Source organism: Myotis nattereri, assembly GCF_964212035.1.
Source record: "Myotis nattereri genome assembly, chromosome: X".
NCBI lineage: Eukaryota > Metazoa > Chordata > Mammalia > Chiroptera > Vespertilionidae > Myotis > Myotis nattereri.
Window position 1 is genome coordinate 42,303,234 of NC_138078.1, and position 23,822 is coordinate 42,327,055.

The 23,822-nt window shown below is 41.4% G+C and overlaps 2 protein-coding genes across 2 annotated transcripts in view; one reads left to right on the top strand and one right to left on the bottom strand.

Moving 5' to 3' along the window:
- Window positions 1-23,822, top strand: part of ZC3H12B (zinc finger CCCH-type containing 12B) — a gene marked incomplete at its 3' end in the record, with an annotated part of 438,369 nt that overhangs the window by 164,123 nt on the left and 250,424 nt on the right. The window contains exon 2 of the mRNA XM_081080808.1: window positions 4,980-5,171. The remainder of the gene's footprint in view (window positions 1-4,979; window positions 5,172-23,822) is intronic.
- On the bottom strand, window positions 15,328-15,876 carry LOC308511674 (protein jagunal homolog 1-like; the record flags this gene model as incomplete). The annotated part of the gene is made up of 1 exon (XM_081081636.1): window positions 15,328-15,876. The coding sequence occupies one exon, from the start codon at window positions 15,874-15,876 to the stop codon at window positions 15,328-15,330; it is 549 nt and encodes a 182-aa protein (XP_080937762.1).

Consider the following 23,822-nt stretch of genomic DNA (forward strand, 5'->3'; position numbering starts at 1 on the left):
GCCCCCTGTTTAAAAAGTTTGAGGACCCCTGGTCTAGATATTTGAAGGGCATTTCTTTCTGTACCTTTTTTGGAGCAACTTTTAAGCCCCATTTAAGGATTTTGTTTTCTAATTGGGTAAGCATTTCTAAAGTCTGTTTTTCCTGTGTGCTTGCCATTAATCGCTACATTAAAGACTTTTACTTTCTTTTAAACAGAACAAAGAACTTGGTTGCTTTTCAGAAAAATGAGTAGGAGAGAGGCATGCTGGCCAATACTGCAATGCATACATTTCAAGTAAAATTATAACTTTCTTTTTCTTATGGTGTTTCATTAACAGTGATATTTAATGCTCGAATAATAATTTTTAGTTTACTTTGTAAATAGTAGTGGAAGAGATTTTTAAATTTCTCTTTATTATTAAGCTTAAATTTACTTCTAAACAGTATTCTTTTTGGCTAGTGCTTATTTGCATATGTATGCAAATTTTACTTTGTACTTTGCTAGAAACAATTGCTCATAAAACATTGGCTTCTCATATAAATGAGTTTATATGAGACCTTGATTATATTGTGGAAAGCTAACTTATTAAGTAATTAAAGTAGGCATCTTTATTGAAAAAGCAAAGTAAGCAAACCTATACATTTGATCTATGAAGTACACATGCTGCCCCACCCCCCGGCCAATCTGAAGAGCAGGCTGGGTGGGGGTCTGAAGCATTATATATGCTCCTGTTTTGAAATTTTGCTGCTGAATATTCTGGTTTTGCTTAAGAAGTATTCAGCAACCTTGTCCTGCCCTCCCTTTCTGTATTAACCATTTACTTTGTTCTGGGCAGGGGAGATAAGGATAGTGGTCTAGCCCTTGTTTAAACTTCCTTGAGATGTTATGACCTTTTTACAACTCTTGCAAATAGTTAACTTTAGAACTCATTTCTCTCTTTCAACATTTCTCTTTTACTTCTATCACATACGTAACCTTCACATATTTCACTCTTTCAAATTAGCCTTCAAACCTTCTTTCTATGTCCTTCAAAAATGCATAACCATGCCTTAGACCTTCCATTATTTCCACTCTAATATTCTTTCTTTCTGCCATACCTTCAGCAACTTGTACAGACATTTTCTTTTTTTTCTTTAAACTGTATTAGAATTCTTCACTCTTAGAAACCTTAATTTTCAATGATAACCAAAAATTAAACAGCCAGCATTTCTTAGATTGACATTTATCAACACGCTTTTTGTAATTATTCTAAAAGACATTAATTAAATTTAAACTGGTTTTAATATTAAAAATTTGGTTCAGACTATAGAATTAATCCTCTTTTTCAATCAGGCCAATAAAATATTATATCCTAGGTTGAAATGTTACCACACGTAGTATACATAAGGACTACAATATATTTTGAACTACTCATTTCTCCAGAGAAATACAAAAATTATTTTTCTTAAAAATGAATTTCCATACTTTATGCATTCTGTTATCATAATTATATACTCTCTCCCAATTTAGTTTGAACTTTTAACTCTTAGAAGCCTCAAATTTTAGGTGGCAAATTAAATACTTAGCATTTCTTAGATTAGTAATATATTTATATTTTTAAGGATATATTTCAAATAAAAATACAAGACATATTCAATTCATAGATTCAAATCTATCTTCTAGATTTTTCATATGAGGCAAACTCAGATTAATATTTCAGTATTTTGTCATTTTAAAATACCTATTTAAAATAGTTTATTATTTAATTCAGCAAACTCCAAAGTTTTAAGTTACCAAAGACTTTGGAAAACTATGTTTAGGCATAAATAATTACCACTGAAAACGATTTACCATATACCTTTCATTTTAGTTATGTACTAGAGGCCCAGTGCATGAAATTTGTGCACTGGGGGGGGGGTAACCCCTCAGCCCAGCCTGCACCCTCTCCAATCTGAGACCCCTCAGGGGATGTCCAACTGCTGGTTTAGGCCCAATCCCTGTGGGACATTCCTCTCATAATCTGGAACTGCTGTCTCCCAACCGCTCGCCTGCCTGCCTGCCTGATTGCCCTTAACCACTTCTGCCTGCCAGCCTGATCACCTGCTAACCACTCCCCTGCCACCTGATCGATGCCTAAGTGCTCCCCAGCTGGCCCAATTACCCCCAACTGCCCTCCCCTGCTAACCTGTTCACCCCCAACTGCCCTCCCCTGCTACCCCAGTCCTCCCCAACTGCCCTCCCCTGCCAGCCCAGTCACCCCTAATTGCCCTCCCCTGCCGGCCTGGTCACCCCTAACTGCACTCCCCTGCAGGCCTGGTCCTCCCCAACTGCCCTCCCCTGCCAGCCCAGTCACTCCTAACTGCCCTCCCCTGAAGGCCTGGTCCACTCCAACTGCCCTCCCTCCCCTGCAGGCTCGGTCTCCCCCAATTGCCCTCCCCTGCTGGCCATTTTGTGGCAGCCATCTTGCAACCACATGGGGGCTGCCACCTTTGTGCCAGGGTGTGACAGTCAATTTGCATATTGCTGCTTTATTATATAGGATATTTTGCCTTAACAACTTTGAGATTTTAAAGTCAATTATTACTATCCAAGGCATTTTCCTTGGCAAATTCTGTAACAGAGATAACACGCTGGCTTTCAGTGGCTTTAATGTTAAAGTATTATTTTATTTTATTTTCCTTTATAAAAACAGGAGTTCCCCCAAACCTGTGAGGCAACCTTGGAATGTGGTCATTATTCAAGAACTACCCATTATTATGGAAACACTAATCTTGTTTCCCAAACCCAGCCCATTTTTGTCATCTTTTAAAGAAAAACAGTCTGGGGCCTATTCTATAGCATCCATGAAGAGCTGGGGCTTAGGTCAAGAGGCCACCCAAAATCAGGTGGGGCGCGCTTTCTCTTAAGCTAGCCTTTTTCTCTTCATGGGTATAGAAATCCTAGATGCATCCCTAAATTGTGAGAAATGTCTCATCTATCCAAATTTCAAATGATGGACTGGAAAATAAAAACATGGTTAAAATGAGACTTTTAATAACACTCCTACAAGTGGGCATCCATTTTACAGGATCACCAAGAGACCTAGTAATTACTGGACTGGGGCCTTTTTTAGTTACCTCCCTTTGTCTAGGGAATTTTCCTAGGACCTGTGTTATCAGCCACATGTACCGCTCATATTCATTCTTCCCATCCCCACATTCTGTTTGCTCTGGGGAAATTTAGTAATGACCTGGCCATATACTGTTTCTTTTCTATTAAATTAAATTAAAGGCATGCTTAATAGAGTAACAATAAACAAATTAATCCAAACAACAAAGACAGATAAAACAACAATTAACAGACACTCATATATATGATATTTACAAGTGCGCATAACATATAGACAAGACTTAATAAATTAGAGTTCTTCTCATGGACCTTTCAGGTATTTTACATTGCCTGGGACTTACAGACAGAATGCAGCCTACATCTCACTCTCTTGTTCACAAATCTTATCTTACTCTGCTCTCCATAGCATTGATTGGCATTTAAAGTCATTTTAGCTAAAATCTGCCAGTCCCAAGGCATCATATGGTAATTTTCAGACACAGCATTAAAGAGTCCTTTTGTAAAGAACTGATAGCCCCATTTTCTCTAGCTGTTGAGCCTTCCCACACTAGAGGTGGAGGATCTGGGGCCTTAGGTGTTACAGACTTTTGATCCTCAACACGAAGTGGATATAATGCAGTTCAAACAAGAGCCCACATAGTTACAGATGACAAGTGTTAGGTTAGGTGGCTCAGGAGGCAGCGTAAGAAATAAAGAGTCGAGTGAATCAGAAAAGAAAGAAAAGGAAAGGTTTATCGCATCCCTGGGCAACCCACGAACCCCAAAGACAGGGCACATGGATTTGCGCCAACAGGGAGGGGGATGATTTTTATATACTGCGGTTGGGTGAGGGGCGGGGACATGAGCTGAGGTATTCAGCTGAGGAAGTTTCTGCTGCAGGGGGTCAGCAGGGATATTCAGGAAGGAGTCAGTATCTGTGTGGGGGTCCTGTTGATTCAGGGAGAAGCCAGTATCTCTGTCTGGCACGCTGATCTGTTAGAAATGCCAGGGAGACTCCATTATCTCATCACATGTCTGCATGTATCCGATCCTGGGCTCTCTCCGACTTAATAACAAGGACACTCATTTTCCTTGAGCCTGATTTAAGAGAGTACCTTTTGACACCTTAATTCTTTTATCCTTGAGCATGCAAACTAAAAATTTACAATGATATTTTTGCCTTTTACTCAAATTCTTCCCCATTATAACCTGCTGAATCAAAACATTCCTCGTCCACTATGGTCGTGACTCCGACTCTAAAGCTGGTGTGGGCTTTGTGTGCAGTGAACTTCCCACCTTTCCGGTGAATTTCCACTTTTCCTTTTTCACTTCATTGTTTGCTCAGACGAATCTTCTCCTCTAGATTCCTATTTGGGCACCAGATTGCCACAACCTGCATGGCTAGGGTTTAGGATCTGAAGGAGGGTCCAATGCACAACTGAAAATGCTATACAAGAAATATGAATTTAGAAGGCATTGGGGGCCAGGGGTGTCTCTTTTGTGAAGAGCACACCGAAACTGGATCCTGTATGCTTTTATTCACTTGAATACACATTTGCCCTTTAGCAATTCATACAGGCAGTATCAACCAAAGGTAAAGTTTGATAAATAGTAAAAGGATTATCAGGTTAGGGAATTGCCTTGAGCCACCACTATCTCAACACAGCCCTGCTAATGCCCAAGGTCCATAGGCCTTCCCTGTTCCTTGGTGCACTCTATGACAATATTGGGAAAGTGGTGGCTTCCCGCAAAAATCATCCTTATTTTTATTAAGGAGCCAAATTAAGACTGATTTATTCACTGCACTAAGTATAGTTACAGTGTGATCTGGTTGTTTGCATGAATACAATAAGAATATCAATTGATTATATAGGCTTTTAAAAACCTGCTTTGCTGGAATCTTATGATCTTTATTTATTGATCTTTATTTAGCCCTTCAAGGCAAAGAAGCTGAGCCACCTAACTGCCACCAGGCTTTCCTGTAGTACCTGTATACTTGGGTGAATTCTTCACATTCTTGAAGTTCCCGAATGTCTTGAAGTTCATTCCTTGCCATCTCTCCAGAAAGCAACTTTCATTCCTTACTTGCCTTGAAAGATTGCCATGACCCACTGACCAAGCAAGGTACCAGGCCATTTCTTTTTTATTCCTTTTTGTAATTAATTATTCTTTATTGTTGAAAGGGTTACATATATCCCTCCTTTTCCACCATTGATGTCCTCCACAATGCTCCAGGCCTTCAACACCCTATTGTCTGTGCCCATGGGTTATGTATATATGCTTACAAGGTCTTTGGTTGATTACCTCCTACCCACCCACCCTCCCCATTCCTTTTGAGATTCTATACTCTGTTCCATGCTTCGAGTCTCTGGATCCACTGTGTTCATCAGTTTATTTTGTTACTTAGATTCCACATATGAGTGCAATCATGTGATACTTGTCTTTCTCAGACTGACTTATTTCACTAAGCATAATACTCTCCAGGCACTCCATGCTGTCTCAAAGGATAGCAGATTGTTTGTTTTTACTGCTGCATAGTATTCCATGATATAAATGTACCACAGCTTTTTTTATCCACTCATCTACTGATAGGCAGGCACTTTAGCTATTGTAAATTGTGCTTCTATGAACATAGGGGTGCATACATTCTATCTGATTGGTGCTTCGGGTTTCTTGGGATATATTCATAGAAGTAGGATCACTGGGTCAAATGGCAGATCCATATTTAATTTTTTGAGGAAATTCCATGCTGTTTTCTATAATGGCTACACCAGTCATCATTCCCACTACCAGTGTCCTAGGGTTCCCTTTTCTCCACATCCTCACCAGCATTTGTCATTTGTTGATGTTGAAGCAGGGGGTCCCTCAGGGGTGAGGACGACAGAGCCCTAATGAGGCATGCAAGACTCCGGAGACCAGGTTCAGTGACGCAGATCTAACTTTATTGTATAAGTGCAGCAGTATATATAACATTTTGGACCAATCAGAAGTTTACACAATCCTTAGGGCAGCCAAAGGTAGGAAAGATCAGGGTACTGTGTAGTGGCTCTAGGAGGCTTGCTCAGGCGGGCGTTGCCACTTCCTGGTGTGCCAAGGAAGCTTGTACAGGCGGAGTGAGCTCACGCCATTGCATCCGCCACTGCACTGAGATAGATCTCCTGGGCTCTTCCCAAATGATGTGTTGATGGTAGACATTCTGACAGGTGTGAGATGGTACCTCATTGTCATTTTGATTTGCATCTCTTAGATGATTAGTGATTTGAGCACTTTTTCATATCTCTTGGACATCTGTATGTCCTCTTTGGATAGCTGTCTATTTAGGTACTTTGCCCATTTTTTAATTGGATTGTTCGTCTTCCTTTTGTTAAGTTGTATGAGTTCCTTATATATTTTGGATATTAATGCTTTATCAGATATATCATTGCCAAATATGTGTCTCCCATACAGTGGGCTCTCTTATTGTTGTATTGATGGTTACTTTTGCTGTGTGGAAGCTCTTTTTAAAAAAAAGAATAAATTCTTTATTGTTTAAAGTATTACATAAGTCTCCTTTTCCCCCCCACTGACCTCTCCCCAGCCAATCACAACCCCCAGCACATGCACTCACCTTCCCTGTCTGCGTCCATTGGTTATGCTCATATGCATGAATAGAAGTCCTTTTGTTGATCTCTTACACCTCACCCCCTGTCTTCCCTCATAGGTTATACAGTCTGTTCAATGCTTCTATGACTCTAGTTCAATTATTTTTCATCAGTTTATGTTGTTATATTTCACAAATGAATGAGATCATGTGATATTTATCTTTCTCTGGCTAATTTATTTTTTTATTTTTTTTATTGCTTAAAGTATTACAAAGGGTATTACATATGTGTCCATTTTTCCCCCCCGCCCTAAACAGTCCCCTAGCCTCCCCTACCCCCCAGTGTCTTATGTCCATTGGTTATGCTTATATGCATGCATACAAGTCCTTTGGTTGATCTCTTACCCCCCTACCTCCTGCCCCCCAACCCTCCCCGGCCTTCCCGCTGCAGTTTGACAATCTGTTTGAGGAAGCTCTGCCTCTGTATCTATTATTGTTCAAAAGTTTATAATGGTCTCTATTATCCATGAGTGAGTGAGATCATGAGGTATTTTTCCTTCATTGACTGGCTTATTTCACTTAGCATAATGCTCTCCAGTTCCATCCATGCTGTTGCAAATGGTAAGAGTTCCTTCCTTTTTAGAGCAGCATAGTATTCCATAGTGTAGATGTACCACAGTTTTCTAATCCATTCATCTACTGATGGGCACTTTGGCTGTTTCCAGATCTTAGCTATGGTGAATTGTGCTGCTATGAACATAGAGGTGCATATATCCTTTCTGATTGGTGTTTCTGTTTCTTGGGATATATTCCTAGAAGTGGGATCACAGGGTCAAATGGGAGTTCCATTTTTAGTTTTTTGAGGAAACTCCATACTGTCTTCCATAGTGGCTGCACCAGTCTGCATTCCCACCAGCAGTGCACAAGTGTTCCTTTTTCTCCACATCCTCTCCAGCACTTGTCGTTTGTTGATTTGTTGATGATAGCCAGTCTGACAGGTGTGAGATGGTACCTCATTGTTGTTTTGATTTGCATCTCTCGAATGATTAGTGACTTTGAGCATGTTTTCATATGTCTCTTGGCTTTCTGAATTAATTTCTTTTTAAATTTATTTTTATTTTTTTATTGCTTAAAGTATTACAAAGAGTATTACATATGTCTCCTTTTTTTCCCCTTGACATTCCCCTGGCCTCCCCTACCCCTCAGTGTCTTGTGTCCATTGATTATGCTTATATGCATGCATACAAGTCCTTCAGTTGATATCTTACCCCTCCTCCCACCCCCCAACCCTCCCCGGCCTTCCTGCTGTAGTTTGACAGTCTGTTTGATGCTGCTCTGCCTCTGTATCTATTTTTGTTCAACAGTATATAATGGTCTTTATTATCCATAAATGAGTGAGATCATGAGGTATTTTTCTTCCATTGACTGGCTTATTTCACTTAGCATAATGCTCTCCAGTTCCATCCATGCTGTTGCAAATTGTAAGAATTCCATCCTTTTTGTAGCAGCATAGTATTCCATTGTGTAGATGTACCACCGTTTTCTAATCCATTCATCTGCTGATGGGCACTTAGGCTGTATCCAGATCTTCACTATGGTAAATTGTGCTGCTATGAACATAAGGATGCATATATCCTTTCTGATTAGTGTTTCTGGTTTCTTGGGATATATTCCTAGAAGTGGGATCACTGGGTCAAATGGGAGTTCCATTTTTAACTTTTTGAGGAAACTCCATACTATCTTCCATAGTGGCTGCACCAGTCTGCATTCCCTCCAGCAGTGCACGAGTGTTCCCTTTTCTCTGCATCCTCTCCAGCACTTGTCTTCTGTGGATTTGTTGATGATAGCCATTCTGACAGGTGTGAGATGATACCTCACTGTTGTTTTGAGTTGGATCTCTCCAATGATTAGTGACTTTGATCATGTTTTCATGTGTCTCTTGGCTTTCTGAATGTCCTCTTTTGAAAAGTGTCTATTTATGTCCTTTGCCCATTTTTTGATTGGATTGTTTATCTTCCTTTTGTTAAGTTGTATGAGTTCCCTATAAATGTTGGAGATTAAACCCTTATCGGTGATAACATTGGGAAATATGTTCTCCCATGCAGTGGGCTTTCTGTTGTTTTTTGATAGTTTCTTTTTTTGTGCAGAAGTTTTTATTTTGATGTAGTCCCATTTGTTTGTTTTCTCTTTAGTTTCCAATGCTCTAGGAGCAGTATCAGTGAAGAAATTGCTTCAGCATATGTCTGAGATTTTGTTGCCTTTGGATTCCTCTAGTATTTATATGGTTTCCTGTCTTACATTTAGGTCCTTTATCTATTTTGAGTTTATTTTTGTGTATGGTGTAAGTTGGTGGTCTAGTTTCATTTTTTTTGCATGTATCTGTCCAATTTTCCCAACACCATTTATTGAAGAGACTGTCTTGACTCCATTATATGTTCTTGCCTCCTTTGTCAAATATTAATTGAGCATATTGGTTCGGGTCAATTTCTGGGTTCTCTATTCTATTTCACTGATCTATATGTCTGTTCTTGTGCCAGTACCAGGCAGTTTTGAGAACAGTGGCTTTGTAATACAGCTTGATATCTAGTATTGAGATCCCACCTACTTTGTTCTTCTTTCTCAGGATCGCTGCAGCAATTCGGGGTCTTTTTTTATTCCAGATGAATTTTTGGAAGTTCATTCTAGATCTGTGAATGATTGGCTAATTTCGCTCAGCGTAATGCTCTCCAGGTCCATTCATGCTGTTGCAAGTGGTAAGAATTTCCTTCTTTTCAGAGCAGCGTAGTATTCCATTGTGTAGATGTACCACAGTTTTCTAATCCACTGTTCTGCTGATGGACACTTAGGCTGTTTCCAAATCTTAGCTATTGTAAATTGTGCTGCTATGAACATGGGGGTGCAAATATCCTTTCTGACTGGTGTTTATGTTTTCTTGGAATATATTCCTAGAAGTGGGATTATTGGGTCAAATGGGAGTTCCATTTTTAGTTTTTTGAGGTAATTCCATACTGTGTTCCACAGTGGCTGCACCAGTCTGCATTGCCACCAGCAGTGCAAGAGGGTTTCTTTTTCTCCACATCCTCTCCAGCACTTGTCATTTGTTGTGTTGTTGATGATAGCCATTCAGACAGGTGTGAGATGGTATCTCATTATTGTTTTGATCGCACCTCTCATATGATTAGTGACATTGAGCATGTTTTCATATGTCTCTTGGCCTTTTGTATGTCCACTTTCGAAAAGTGTCTATTTAGGTCCTTTGCCCATTTTTTGATTGGATTGTTTATCTTCCTTTTTTTAACATGTTTGAATTCCCTATAAATTTTTTAGAGCAGGCCCTAATCAGATATAACATTGGAAAATGTGTTCTCTCACGCCGTGGGCTTTCTTGTTGTTTTTTTTATTGTTTCTTTTTTCTTTCTTTTTTTAAAATATATTTTATTGATTGTTTTACAGAGAGGAAGGGAGAGAGATAGAGAGTTAGAAACATCGATGAGAGAGAAACATCGATCAGCTGCCTCCTGCACATCTCCTACTGGGGATATGCCCACAACCCAGGTACATGCCCTTAACCGGAATCGAACCTGGGACCTTTCAGTCCATAGGCTGATGCTCTATCCACTGAGCCAAACCGGTTTCGGCTGTTTATTGTTTCTTTTTCTGTGCAGAAGCTCTTTATTTTGAGGTAGTCCCATTTGTTTAGTTTTTCCTTAGTCTCCATTGCCCTAGGACAGTGATGGCGAACCTTTTGAGCTCGGCATGTCAGCATTTTGAAAAATCCTAACTTAACCCTGGTGCCGTGTCACATATAGAAATTTTTTGCTATTTGCAACCATAGTAAAACAAAGACTTATATTTTTGATATTTATTTTATATATTTACATGCCATTTAACAAAGAAAAATTAACCAAAAAAATGAATTCACTTGTCACCTCTGACACGCATGTCATAGGTTCGCCATCACTGCCCTAGGAGCTGTACAAGTAAAGACATTGCTACGACATATGTTTGATATTTTTTTTTTAATATTTTTTATTGATTAAGATATTACATATGTGTACCCTCTACCCCCCCTCTCCCCGCTCATCCCCTCACCCCCCCCGTTGTCCGTGTCCATTGGTTAGGCCTATATGCTTGCATATAAGTCCTTTGGTTGATCTTTCCCCCTTGACCCCACCCTCCCCTACCTTCCCTCCAAGGCCCGACAGTCCAATCAATGCCTCTCCGTCTCTGGATCAGTCCTTGTTCATCAGTTTATGTTATTCATTATATTCCACAAATAAGTGAGATTTTGTGGTATTTATCCGCTCTCCAGTTCCATCCATGCTGTGGCAAATGGTAAGAGTTCCTTTTTCTTCTTCCTCTTCTTAAAGAATACCTTTCAGCTTTTCATATAATGCTGGTTTGGTGGTGATGAACTCCTTTAGCTTATTCTTATCCGTGAAGCTCTTTATCTGACCTTCCATTCTGAATGATAGCTTTGCTGGATAAAGTAATCTTGGTTGCAGGTTCTTGCTATTCATCTCTTTGAATATTTCTTGCCACTCTCTTCTGGCCTGCATGGTTTCTGTTGAGAAATCAGCTGACAGTCGGATGGGTACTCCCTTGTAGGTAACTGACTGTCTTTCTCTTGCTGCTTTTAAGATTCTCTCTTTATCTTTTGCTCTTGGCATTTTAATTATGATGTGTCTTGGTGTGGTCCTCTTTGGATTCCTTTTGTTTGGGGTTCTCTGCGCTTCCTGGACTTGTAAGTCCATTTCTTTCACCAGGTGGGGGAAGTTTTCTGTCATTATTTCTTCAAAAAGGTTTTCAATATCTTGCCCTCTCTCTCCTTCTGGTACCCCTATAATTCTGATGTTGGTACGCTTGAAGTTGTCCCAGAGGTTCCTTACACTATCTTCATATTTTTTGAATCTCTTTTCTTTTTTCTTTTTCGGTTGGGTATTTTTTGTTTCTTTGCATTTCAAATCTTTGACTTGATTCTTGGGATCCTCTTGTCTGCTGTTGGATCTCTGTAAAGTATTCTTTATTTCAGTCAGTGTATGCATAATTTCTAATTGGTCCTTTTTCATGACCTCCATGGTCTCACCATACTCCTTGAGGGATTCATTAAATTTATCGGCGGTTTCCATAAAATTCTTGACAAACCTTATAAACGTGGCCTTGAACTCTATATCCAGTCGTCTGGCCTCCTCCGTTTCTGCCAATTGTGACCTGTTTCTTTGTCTCCGCATTTTGGCTGCTTCCCTGTGTTGATAGAGTGGCCTGCGCGCCAAGTGTCCTGTAGGGCCCAGTGGCTCAGCCTCCCCAGTTACCCGGGGTGGACACTCTTGGTGCACTCTTGGTGCCTCGCTTGTTGTAGGATCACTGGGAGGAATTGACCTCCAGGCCAATTGGCTGTGGGAAGCAGCTGTGTCTGAAGTGGGAGAATGGTCCCCCTCTGACCACTGGGTACAGTGGCTCCTGGATCTAAGGAGGTGCTAATTCAGCCCCTGCCTGAGGCCACACAGCCGGAGCCGCGAAGAGGCTCAGCTGTGAAGCAATGCAAGCCGCTGCGGGGCCTTGGGCCTTCTCTTGGAAGTTCCGGGTCTGGCTGGCCCGGCTGCAGTTAGGTAATTATCAGGTTGCAAAGTTCTGGGGCATTCACATGCAAAAGCCTCTGCCGCAGCCCGGGTGGGGCGGGGTCTCAGGGAGGCAAAAGGGCGGAGAAAGAAGCTATGGCTGATTCTCCACGCCCGGAGTCGCGTGTCTCAGTGTCCCGGCAATGGCTGCAAGCACCTCCGAGGGAAATCTGCCCCCAAGTTCGCCCGCTGCCGCCTGAGAGAGCAGCCTCTCCCCGTATGAGACCTGGGTCCCCAGAGACTTCCCGGAACCGGAGATCAGAGCAGTCGGGAGCTTGTGATTCAAAAAGACAGCCGCGTCCTCAGGTGCCACCCCCTTTCCGCGCGCGCGAGCCGCTGCGTACCTCTGCACTCAGCCTCCGCAGCTCCTCTGGCTCTCAGCGTGCTTTTCTTTTCTTCTAGTTGTAGAAATTACACTCAGCCAGCCTTCCTGTTGTTTTGGACGATGTTTGCTCCGTCCTTTGGGCTAATTTTCAATTGTTGTGGGAGGCGACTATTTCCCGGTGTTTATCTATGCCGCCATCTTAGTTTCTCCATATGTTTGATATTTTGCTGCCTGTGGATTCCTCTAAGATTTTTATGGTTTCCCGACTTATGTTAAGTCCTTGATATCTGGTATTGAGATCCCTCCCACTTTGTTTTTTCTTCTCAGGATTGCTGTGGCTATTCAGGATCTTTTTTCATCCCAAATTAATTTTTGGAGTTTGTTCTAGGTCTATAAAATATGTCATTGGTATTTTAATGGGGATTACATTGAATCTATAGATTGCTTTGGGTATTATGGACATTTTAATGATGTTGATTCTACCAATCCATGAACACGGTATGGTCTTCCATTTGTTTATGTCTTCCTTTATTTCTTTTTTCAGTGTCCTGTAGTTTTCCAAATACCGGTCTTTTACCTCCTTAGTTAAGTTTATTCTTGACTATCTTAATTTTTTGTTGCAATGGTAAAGGGGATTCTCTTTCTGTGAACTCGTTATTGGTGCATATAAAAACATAGATTTCTGAGTGTTAATTTTGTGTCCTGCTGCATTGCCAAATTCATGTATTAGGTCTAGTAGTTTTTTGATAGAGTCTTTAGGATTTTCAATGCACAATATCATATCATCTGCAAATAATGACAGTTTTACTTCTTTCCAATTTGGATGCCTTTTATTTCTCCTTCTTGTCTGATTGCTATGGCTAGCACTTCCAGTTCTATGTCAATTAGGAGTGGTTAAAATGGACATCCATGTCTTGTTCCTGTTCTTAGGGTAAATGGTTTTAGTTTTTGCCCATTGAGTATGATGTTGTCTGTAGGTTTGACATATAAGGCTTTTATTATGTTGAGGTATGATTCCTCTGTTCCTACTTCGCTGAGAGTTTTTATAAAGAAAGTGTGTTGGATTTTGTCATGCTTGTTCTGCATCAGTTATGATTATGTGATTTTTGTCTTGCATCCCTGGAATAAATCACACTTGTTCGTGGTGTATGATCTTTCTAATGTAATGCTAGATCCGATTTGCTAGAATTTTATTGAGAATTTTAGCAACTATGTTCATGAGGGATATTGGCCTGTAATTCTCTTTATATTGTCTTTATCTGGTTTTGGGATTAGGGTAATGCTGGCTTCATAGAAAGAGCTTGGAAGTGTTCCATCATCATGAAGTTTTTGGAATAATTTGAGGAGGGTAGGTTTTAGTTCTTCTTTGAATGTTTGATAAAACTCCCCTATGAAGCAGTCTGACCCAGGGCACTTGTTTGCTGGAATTTTTTTTTATTACTGCTTCAATTTCCTCCATAGTTATTGGTCTATTCAAATATTTTGATTCTTCCTGATTGAGTTTTGGAAGGTCGCGTTTTTCTAGGAATAGTCCATTTCTTCCAGTTTGACCAGTTTGTTGGAATGTAATTTTCTTCCAATCCTTTGTATTTCTGTGGAGTCTGTTGTCATTTATTTCCACTCTGATCTTTTTTTCTTTTTAAAATATTTATTGATTAGGTTTTACAAATGTGTCTTTATCCACCCATTGTCCCCTTATCACCCTAGTCTTGCCCTCACCCTCACCCTCACCTACTGTTGTCTGCGTCCATCGCTTATGCTTATCTGCATGCATACAAGTCCTTTGGTTGATCTCTCCCCCTTACACCCACCCTCCCCTACCTTCCCTCTGAGGTTTGAGCATCTGATCGATGCTTCTCTGTCTCTAGATCCGTTTTTGTTCATCGGTTTATATTGTTCATTATAATCCACAAATGAGTGAGATCATGTGATATTTATCTTTCGCTGACTAACTTTATTTCACTTAGCATAATGCTCTCCAGCTCCATCCATGCTGTTGCAAATGGTAGGAGTTCCTTCCTTTTGACTACGGCATAGTATTCCATTGCATAGATGTGCCAAAGTTTTTTAATCCACTCATCTGCTGATGGGCACTTAGGCTGATTCCAAATCTTAGCTGTTGTAAATTGTGCTGTTATGAGCGTAGGGGTGCATATATCCTTTCTGATTGGTGTTTCTGGTTTCTTGGGATATATAGTCCTAGAAGTGAGATCACAGGATCAAATGGGTGTTCCATTTTTAGTTTTTTGAGGAAACTACATACTGTTCTCCACAGTGGCTGCACCAGTCTGCATTCCCACCAGCAATGCATAAGTGTTCCTTTTTCTCTGCATCCTCGCCAGCATTTGTCATTTGTGGATTTGTTGATGGTAGCCATTCTGACAGGTGTGAGATGGTACCTCATTGTCATTTCGATTTGCATCTATCGGATGATTAGTGACGTTGAGCATGTTTTCATATGTCTCTTGGCCTTCCTTATGTCTTCTTTTGAAAAGTATTTATTTAGATCCGTTGCTCATTTTTTGATTGGGTTGTTTGTCTTCCTTTTGTTACGTTGCATGAGTTACCTGTAAATGTTGGAGATTAACCCCTTATCAACAATAGCAGCTTTCCAGAATTTGGGCTTAGTTTGCACCAGTTGTCAACGTCACAGCTGCCAAAATTACAACAGAGATTTTAGAACAGCTCTTCTACCCTCTCATTCTTCTCCACGGGAGGGCTAGGATTCACCCCAGGGATCAGTCCATCCTGCAGGCTTCATTTACTCTTCTCCTGTGTACTGGTGAACCAAGAGTCTAGGAGCTTCTTGCTGTAGTGTAACTGCCAGGCATGCACTTGAACTGCCAGCACCAACACCAGGTACATGACAGAGATGGCTGAAAACCCAAAGAGGAAGCGGTAGGCCTTGCCATGGTGATAGAGCTGCTGTGCGGCAGGGAACATCTCCATGTTGCTGTAAATGAGGGGGGCGATGGAAAAGAGCCCCATGCTGATCATGGAGAGCACCAGGTAGCTAATGTTGTTGCGGGGGAAGGAGAGGAGACCCAAGAGGGAGGGCACAATACTCAGCAAATATGGGTACTCCCCCTGATAGGGCATGGCCACCTGATCATGTGACAAGACCCTCAGGTGTCCCACACTTATCTTGGCAACCAGCAGCAGCCATAGGACCAGATGCACGTAGATCAGCTTCTTGATTTCATACTTGAGGGTCACACTCATCTGGTAGTGCATGGCGACGCACTCCCGGTGCTGAAAGTCACTGCTGTCAGTGCCGGCAGCCCATGGGCCTGCCTGAGACGCCATTGGCCTGGCCCTGCCTCAAACCCCAGAGTCGTTCCTGCAGCTCCCCTGCCTCCTGCAGACCCTCCTCACGTAGTCTCAGCTCTGGAACCCCAGCCGTCACACGGGTCTGTGCAAACAACTTCCGGCCCCTCTCTCATAGTATTTTTTGACAATCCTTTGTATATCAGTAAGGTCAGTTGTTACTTCACCTCTTTCATTTCTGATTTTGTTTATTTGGGTCCTCTCTCTTGGCTTCTTGGTGAGCCTGGCTACAGGTTCATCAATTTTATTTATCCTTTCAAAGAACGAGCTCTTGGTTTCACTGTTCTTTTTTATTGTTTTTTTGGTCACTATGTTGTTTATTTCTGTTCTGATCTTTATTATTTACTTCCTTCTGGATACTGTGGGCTTTTTTTGGTTGCTCCCTTTCTAATTCTTTAAGTTGCAAGGTTAGATAATTTATTACCAGTTTTTCTTGCTTTTTTGAGGTAGGCCTGCAGAACTATGAACTTCCCTCTCAGGAATGCTTTCATTGTGTCCCATAGATTTTGGATTATTGTGTTTTCATTGTCATTTGTTTCCAGGATGCTTTTTAGTTCTTCGTTGATCTCTTTGGTAACCCAATCATTGTTTATAGCATGCTATTTAGCCCCCAGGTGTTTGATTTTTTTCATTGTTTTATTGTAGTTGATTTCTAGTTTTATGCCATTGTGGTCTGTGAATATGCTTCATATGATTTCAATCTCCTTGAGTTTGGGGAGACTTTGCTTGTGACCAAATATGTAGTCTATTTTTGAAAATGTTCCATGTGCACTTGAGAAGAATGTATATTCTGTAGCTTTGGGGTGAAATATTCTGAAGATGTCAATTAATTCCCTCTGATCTAGTGAGTCATTTAGGATTGCTGTTTCTTTGCTGATGTTTTATTTAGAGGATTTATCCAGTGGTGTCAGTGGGGTATTAAAGTCCCCCACTATGATTGTATTGCTATCGATCTCTCCCTTGATATCTTCCAGAAGTCCATTTATGTATTTGGGTGCTCCTGTATTGGGTGCATATATGTTTACCCGAATTATATCTTCTTCTTGAATTGCTCCCTTTAGTATTATGCAATGGCCTTCCTTATCTCTTGTTATGGCCTTTACTTTGAGGTCTATTTTGTCAGATATAAGTATTGCAACCCCAGCTTTTTTCTCATTTCCGTTTGCCTGAATTTTTTTTCCATCCCTTCAGTCTCAGTCTGTGGGAATCTTTTGTTCTGAGGTGGGTTTCTTGTAGACATCAAATATATGGTTCATGTTTTCTTATCCATTCATCTACCCTCTGTCTTTTGACTAGAGCATTTATTCCATTTACATTTAATGTTATTATTGATAAGTGCTTGTTTGTCATCATTTTTATTCTTAATGTTTTTGTTTCTTCTTTTTACAGCAGTCCCTTTAACATTTCTTGCATTGCTGGCTTGGTAGTAATAAACTCTCTTAGCCCTTTTTTATCTGTGAAGCTCCTGATTCCACCTTCAATTTTGAATGATAGCCTTGCTGGGCATAGCATTCTTGGATTCAGTCCCTTGCTTTGCATTACTTTGTATATTTCATTCCATTACCTTCTGACCTGGTGTGTTTCTGTTGAAAACTCAGTTTATATTCTAATATGTGCTCCCTTGTAAGTAACTCTCTGTCTCTCTCTGGCAGCCTTTAAGATTCTTACTTTGTCGTTGATGTTTGCCAATTTAATTATGATGTGTCTTGGTGTCTGTCTTTTGGGGTTCATCTTGGTTGGGACTGTATGTACTTCTTGCACTTGCATAGTATTTTTCTTGCCAATATCAAGTTTTCTGTCATAATTTCTTCAAACAGGTTTTCTTTTTTTTTTTTAAATATATTTTATTGATTTTTTACAGAGAGGAAGGGAGAGAGATAGAGAGTCAGAAACATCGATGAGAGAGAAACATCGATCAGCTGCCTCCTGCACATCTCCTACTGGAGATGTGCCCGCAACCCAGGTACATGCCCTTGACCGGAATCGAACCTGGGACCTTTCAGTCCGCAAGCCGACGCTCTATCCACTGAGCCAAACCGGTTTTGGCCAAACAGGTTTTCTATTCCTTTCTTCTCTTCCTATCCTTCTGGTATCCCTCTTATGTGAATATTGTTTTGTTTTGTGTTGTCCCAAAGCTCCCTTAGGCTCTCTTCTTGCTTTTTAAATCTTTCCAGTTGCTGCTGTGTTTGTCTGTTTTTTCCTACCTTGTCTTCTAATTCACTGATGCAGTCCTCAGCCTCTTGTAGTCTACTATTTAAGCCTCCCATTTTGTTCTTTATTGCAACTATGTCATTCTTCATCTCCTCTTGGTTCCTTTTCATGTTGGTGACATTCTTATTCAGCTCCTTATAATTCTCAGTGAGTGGTGTTTTTGTCATTGAGTTGTGTGTATTTGCCATCCAGCCTTTTGAGCATCCTTATAAACATTACTCTGAATTCTTTCTCTGATATGTCGCTAGCCTCAGTTTCATTTAACTCCCTTTCTGGTGATTTTTCTTTTTCTTTCCTTTGGGGATTGCTTTTTTGTCTTCCCATGTTTTGCTGTAATGTTTTAATTGTAGATCCAATTGCTTTGCTACCCAGGTTCTTTTGGGGATGGTGCTACTGGTGTGATCTCTCAGGTCTCCTGGGCTTGGTAATCTAGTGTAGCTCCCTACTTGAGCTATTTGTGTTCTCTTGATGTAGGCTTGTGAGCTGGAAATGTGCAACTGCGGTGTCTAAAAGTCAGGAGCAGCTGTGGAGGGGGTGTCCCAATTTTTGCTGTCTTACAACCTTGGTTGAAGTCGCAGGTGCCCAGGTGGACTCACAGTGGCACTGGAAGAGTGTGCAACTGTAGTGTCCAGTGTTCTTCAGCTGTGGGGTGGGCAGACTCAGTTTTTACTGCTGTACCTATGGTGGATAGGTGCGCGCTCCCAGTGGCAGCTTACAGGGGCACCATTGGTGTGTTTGCCAGTGTGGCATACTGAAGCACTCTGAAGGGCCCTGGCCCAGAAGCCACATAATTGAGGAGTCTTTGGGCAGGTATCCAGCGTGAGTGAACTCAGAATTTCTACTGCCGGGGGAAGTTCATCCCTGTTTGTCCAAGATCACACCTAGTGAGAGCTTGCAGCGGCTCCCATGAGCGCCCTGTGGATAGAAGGGCTCTGGGTGCCTGCTTGTTGGAAATGCATAACTGTGGCAGTGAGTTTGCTGTCGTACTCTGAGGGGCCCTGGCTCTAAAGATGTGTAGCTGGGTTGTCTGTGGGAAGTTCTTCAGGATGAGGGAATTCAGAATTTCTACTGCGGGGCAGCACACCCTTGTCTGTTCAAAATCATACCCAGCAGGAGTTCACAGCAGCATCCAAGAGCTGCCTATGGAGTGGTGTGCCCTGGAAATCTGTGCGCTGGAAATGCAGGAATGTTGGAAATGCATGAATGTTGGAAACACGAATGTGGCGTCCAGAGTTCTGCCACTGGTGAGGGGGGAAGTTGCACTTACTTCTGTGGGAGTGGTGCGCCTTTGGAGATGGAAGTCCCAGGGTTCGTGGGTCTGTGTGTGGGGCAGCAGGATTTTGGCTGGAGTGGCTGCTGGTTTGCAGGCAGTGTCCAAGGCCTGTCTGGGTGGTGGTGCTGATGAGTTCTAGAAGAGGCCGCTTTCCCCTTCAAGATGTTGTGGGCTCCGTGCCCAAGTCCCACAGTCTGGGGTGTGCCCAAAGTGGTGGTAGTCTCTCCCTGTCCAAGAGAGCCTGGCCTGCCAGCTTCTGCTGCTCCTGCCGGATTTAACTGTCCCTCCCTCACTCACACACACACCACACACTGTGTTTTCATCCCCTCACTCACTCACTTCCTATCCCTCACCTCCGTCCTGCCAGCCGCCATCTTTTTCTCTCCACTCTGATCTTTATTATTTCCTTCCTTCTGCTCACTCTGTGCTTTTCTTGTTGCTCTCTTTTTAATTATTTAAGTTGTAGAGTTAGATAATTTATTACCACTTTTTCTTCTTTTTTGAGTTAAGCCTGTAATGCTATGGACTTCCTTCTCCAGATTGCTTTCACTGTGTCCCATAGAATTTAGCTTGTTGTGTTTTCATTTTCATTTCTTTCCAGGATTTTTTTTTATTTCTCCTTTAATTTCTTTGATATCCCAATCATTGTTTACTAACATGCTATTTAACCTCCAATTGTTTGAATTTTTAATTGTTTTTGTTGTAGTTGATTTCTAATATTATGCCATTGTCATCTGAGAAGATTCTTGATATGATTTCAGTCTTTTTGAATCTGAAGAGTCTTTGCCTATGACCTAATATGTGGTTCTTTGAAAATGTCCCCTGTGCACTTGAGAAGAATGCATATTCCATAGCTTTGGGGTGAAATGTTCTGAAGATGTCAATTAATTCCATCTGATCTAGTGAGTCATTTAGGATTGCTGTTTCTTTGTTGATTTTTTTGTCTAGGGGATTTATCCAATGATATCAATGGAGTATTAAAGTCCCCTACTATGATTGTATAGCTGTCAATCTTTCCCTTGATATCTTCCAGAAGTTTTTTTTTTGTTGTTTTTTTGGTGTTTTTTTAAAAATATTTGGGTGCTCCTGCATTGGGTACATACTAGTATATGTTTTACAGAGTTATATCCTCTTGTTGAATCATTCCCTTTAGTATTATGAAGTGACCCTCCTTATTGCTTGTTATGGCCTTCACGTTGAGGTCTATTTCATCAGATATAAGTATTGCTACTCCAGTTTTTTTTTCTTTTTTCATTTCCATTTTACTGAAAAGTATTTTTCCATTCCTTCACTTTTAGTCTGTGTGAGTTCCTTGTTCTGAGGTGAGTCTCTTGTAGACAGCATATATATGGCTCATGTTTCTTATCTATTCAGCCACTCGATATCTTTTGATTAAAGCATTTAATTCATTTACATTTAAGGTTATTATTGATAGGTACTTGTTCATAGCCATTCTTATTCTTTATGCCTGAGTTCCTTCTCCACTTTCTATTTCTTCTTTTTACAATAGTCCCTTTAGCATTTCTGGTTTGGTATTGATAAACTCCCTTAAACTTTTTTTTGTCTGCAAAGCTCCTGATTTCTCCTTCAATTTTGAATTATAGCCTTGCTGGATAGAGTATTTTGGGATTCATTCCCTTGCTTTGCATCACTTTGTATACTTCATTACCTTCTGGCCTGATGTGTTTCTGTTGATAAATCATTTGATAATTTAATAAGAGATCCCTTGTCGGCAATTCTCTATCTCTCTCTTGCAGCCTTTTAGATTCTCTATTTGTCATTAACATTTTGCCTGTATAATTACAATGTGTCTTGGTGTGGGTCTTTGGGGATTCCTCTTGTTTGGAACTCTCTGCTTGTGTGACCCTTTTCTTTCCCAAATCAGTGAAGTTTTCTGTCTGCATTTCTTCAAAAAGTTTTTCTAATCCTTACTCCTCTTCTTGTTCTTCTGGCACCCCTATTATATAGATGTTACTTTGTTTCATGTTGTCCCAAAGCTCCCTTAAGCTTTCCTTCTGCTTTCTAATTTTTTTCTCCATGTGTTGTTCAGCTTGGGTCCTTTTGTCTACCCTACCTTCTAGCTCAGTGGTCGCCAACCTTTTGGACCTTATGGACCACCAGTGGTTGGTGACCACTGCTCTGAAGGTTTTCTTAAACCAATGGTCTCCAAACTTTGGGACCTCATGGGCCACCAGTGGTACACGGACCACTGATTGGTGACTACTGTTCTATCTCATTGATCTGGTCCTCCACTTCTTCTGGTCTACTGTTGATGCCTTCCATTGTGTGTTTTTTTTTTATTGTAGCTACATCATTCTTCATTTCTTCTTGATTCTTACATAAGTTGTTGATTTTCTCATCTAGCCGATTTAGGAACTGTATGACCCTTACTGTGAATTTTTTCTGACATATCGCATGCCTCTGTTTCATTTAGCTTTTCTGGTGATTTCTCCTTTCCTTTTCTTTTAGGCTTATTTATTTGTCTATTTTTGCTCTCACTGAAGGGTCTAGGTGCCAAATCGCATGGGGCCTGTGGCTGAAGTTGTGGGCTTGATGGGAGGGTTGTGCACTCCAAGACTCCTTGGAGAACCCAGGCGCTGTGTAGCACAGGGCATGTGGCTGAAGTGGCAGGCTTGGTAAGAGGGTCGTGCACTCCAAGACTTGCTGAGTATTGTGTGGCTGTGACTGAAGTGGTGGGCTTGGCAGGAGGGTTTTTCATTCTGGGACTTTCTGGAGGGCCCAGGCACCAGGTAGTGTGGGGCTTATAACTGATGCGGCAGGTATGGCAGGAGGGTTACGCACTCCGGGACTCACAGGAGTCTGCAGCTGGGTAGGCTGGAGTCCTGGCATCTGTGGGTCTGCAGATGAGGTTACAGGTCTCTGGTCATAGTGGCTGTAGTGTCTGGGACAGTGTCTGAGGCCAGTCTGGGTGGTGTTGAACCTGTGCTCCTAGTCATAGCAGCTCTCCCCTTCAAGATGATGTAGTTTCTGTGCCAGAACCAGCCACCCCAGGAGTGCTTGCAATGGTATCAGGGGCTCCCCATCTAGGAGAGCCCAGCCTGCCAGCACCCGAGATTCCTGCAGGATCTAACTTTCACACACACACACACATACACACACACACACACACTCCACACATGTCCATGCACTGACCTTTTACTTCCTCACTCACTCACACTCGCTCCCTCACTGCTGTCCTGCTGGCCGCCATCTTGACCAATTATATGAACATATTTTATACATAATCTTACTTTCAAGAAAATATAACTTTGAGAAGTGCAAGACATTACATCTATAATTTCAAATCCACTTTATAGACTTTCTGTAATAAAAGCTAAGAGCTGGCAAATTTAAAACTTGTTTAGCAGCCAATGTTTCGGTATTTTATGTTGTTTTAAAATATCTAGATGTTTATCATTTAAGCCAGCAATGCTCCAAAGCTTTTAAGTTACCAAAGACTTTGGAAAATTATGTATATACATATGAAGCTGTAGAAAAGGTGGAGGGGGCTGGAGAGCAGGCCCTACAGGTTCTAGACCTTCAGCCACTTGAATATAAAACTGCCACATTTTTCCTTAGAGATAACATGCTAAGGTTTGGGTGATAATGAGTTCTGATAGTAGCAGGACTGTTATGTAAGCATTTTCCCCCAAAATCAGGGGAAGAAAAGTTTTGCAGTAAATTAAGTTGTTCTTTGGGAAGAGGGGTGAGAAGGCGCTGAGGTAAAAGCAGTTTTCAGAGCATTAAAGGGGGTGAGAATACTACCCTTGGGATCTAAAGGCTCAGTGAGTGGTCCCTTCGCCGCATCATAGAGGGGTGTTGGGAGAAGACTAAAGTTGGGAAACCAGGGGCAAAAGTACCCAGAGAGCCCAAGAAAGGAGAGTATTTCTTGTCTCGAGGAGGGGACAGTCATGGAGGAGATAAGGCATTTATGGTCTAAAGTAATGGCTTGGCTCTGTGAGTTAGAGTGAAAGTGAGGTAAGTGACTATGGTTTGGGACAACTAGGCTTTATGAGTTATGCTCAGTAGCCCTAGTCAGGCACCAAAGTAGAATGAGAAAAGAGTGGATAAAGGGGGTATTTATTTAGTAAGATGCAGTGTAGAGGTGATATGGCTAATGGCTGTGAGACTAATCTGTCAACTCCCATAATAGATACTGAGGAAGGGTCAAGGAAATTTGGGAAGGGCAGAATAAGTGGCCCCAATGTCAATTAAAAGAAAATTGGTTTACCTGCCACCACAATCATTACCTGAGGTTATGTCCTGATGATGTGAGTCTGTGGGGCTGTGTCAGAGCCTGGGCAGTTTCCGTCTTTGGTGGCCAGTCCTAGGAGGTCTAGGAGCTCCAAACTGGATCTAGAGGATGGCCTTGCTAGACTGTCTGAGGTCCAACCTGGAGGGGCCAGACTACAGTCTGATTTCCAGTGGCCTTCCCTTCTGC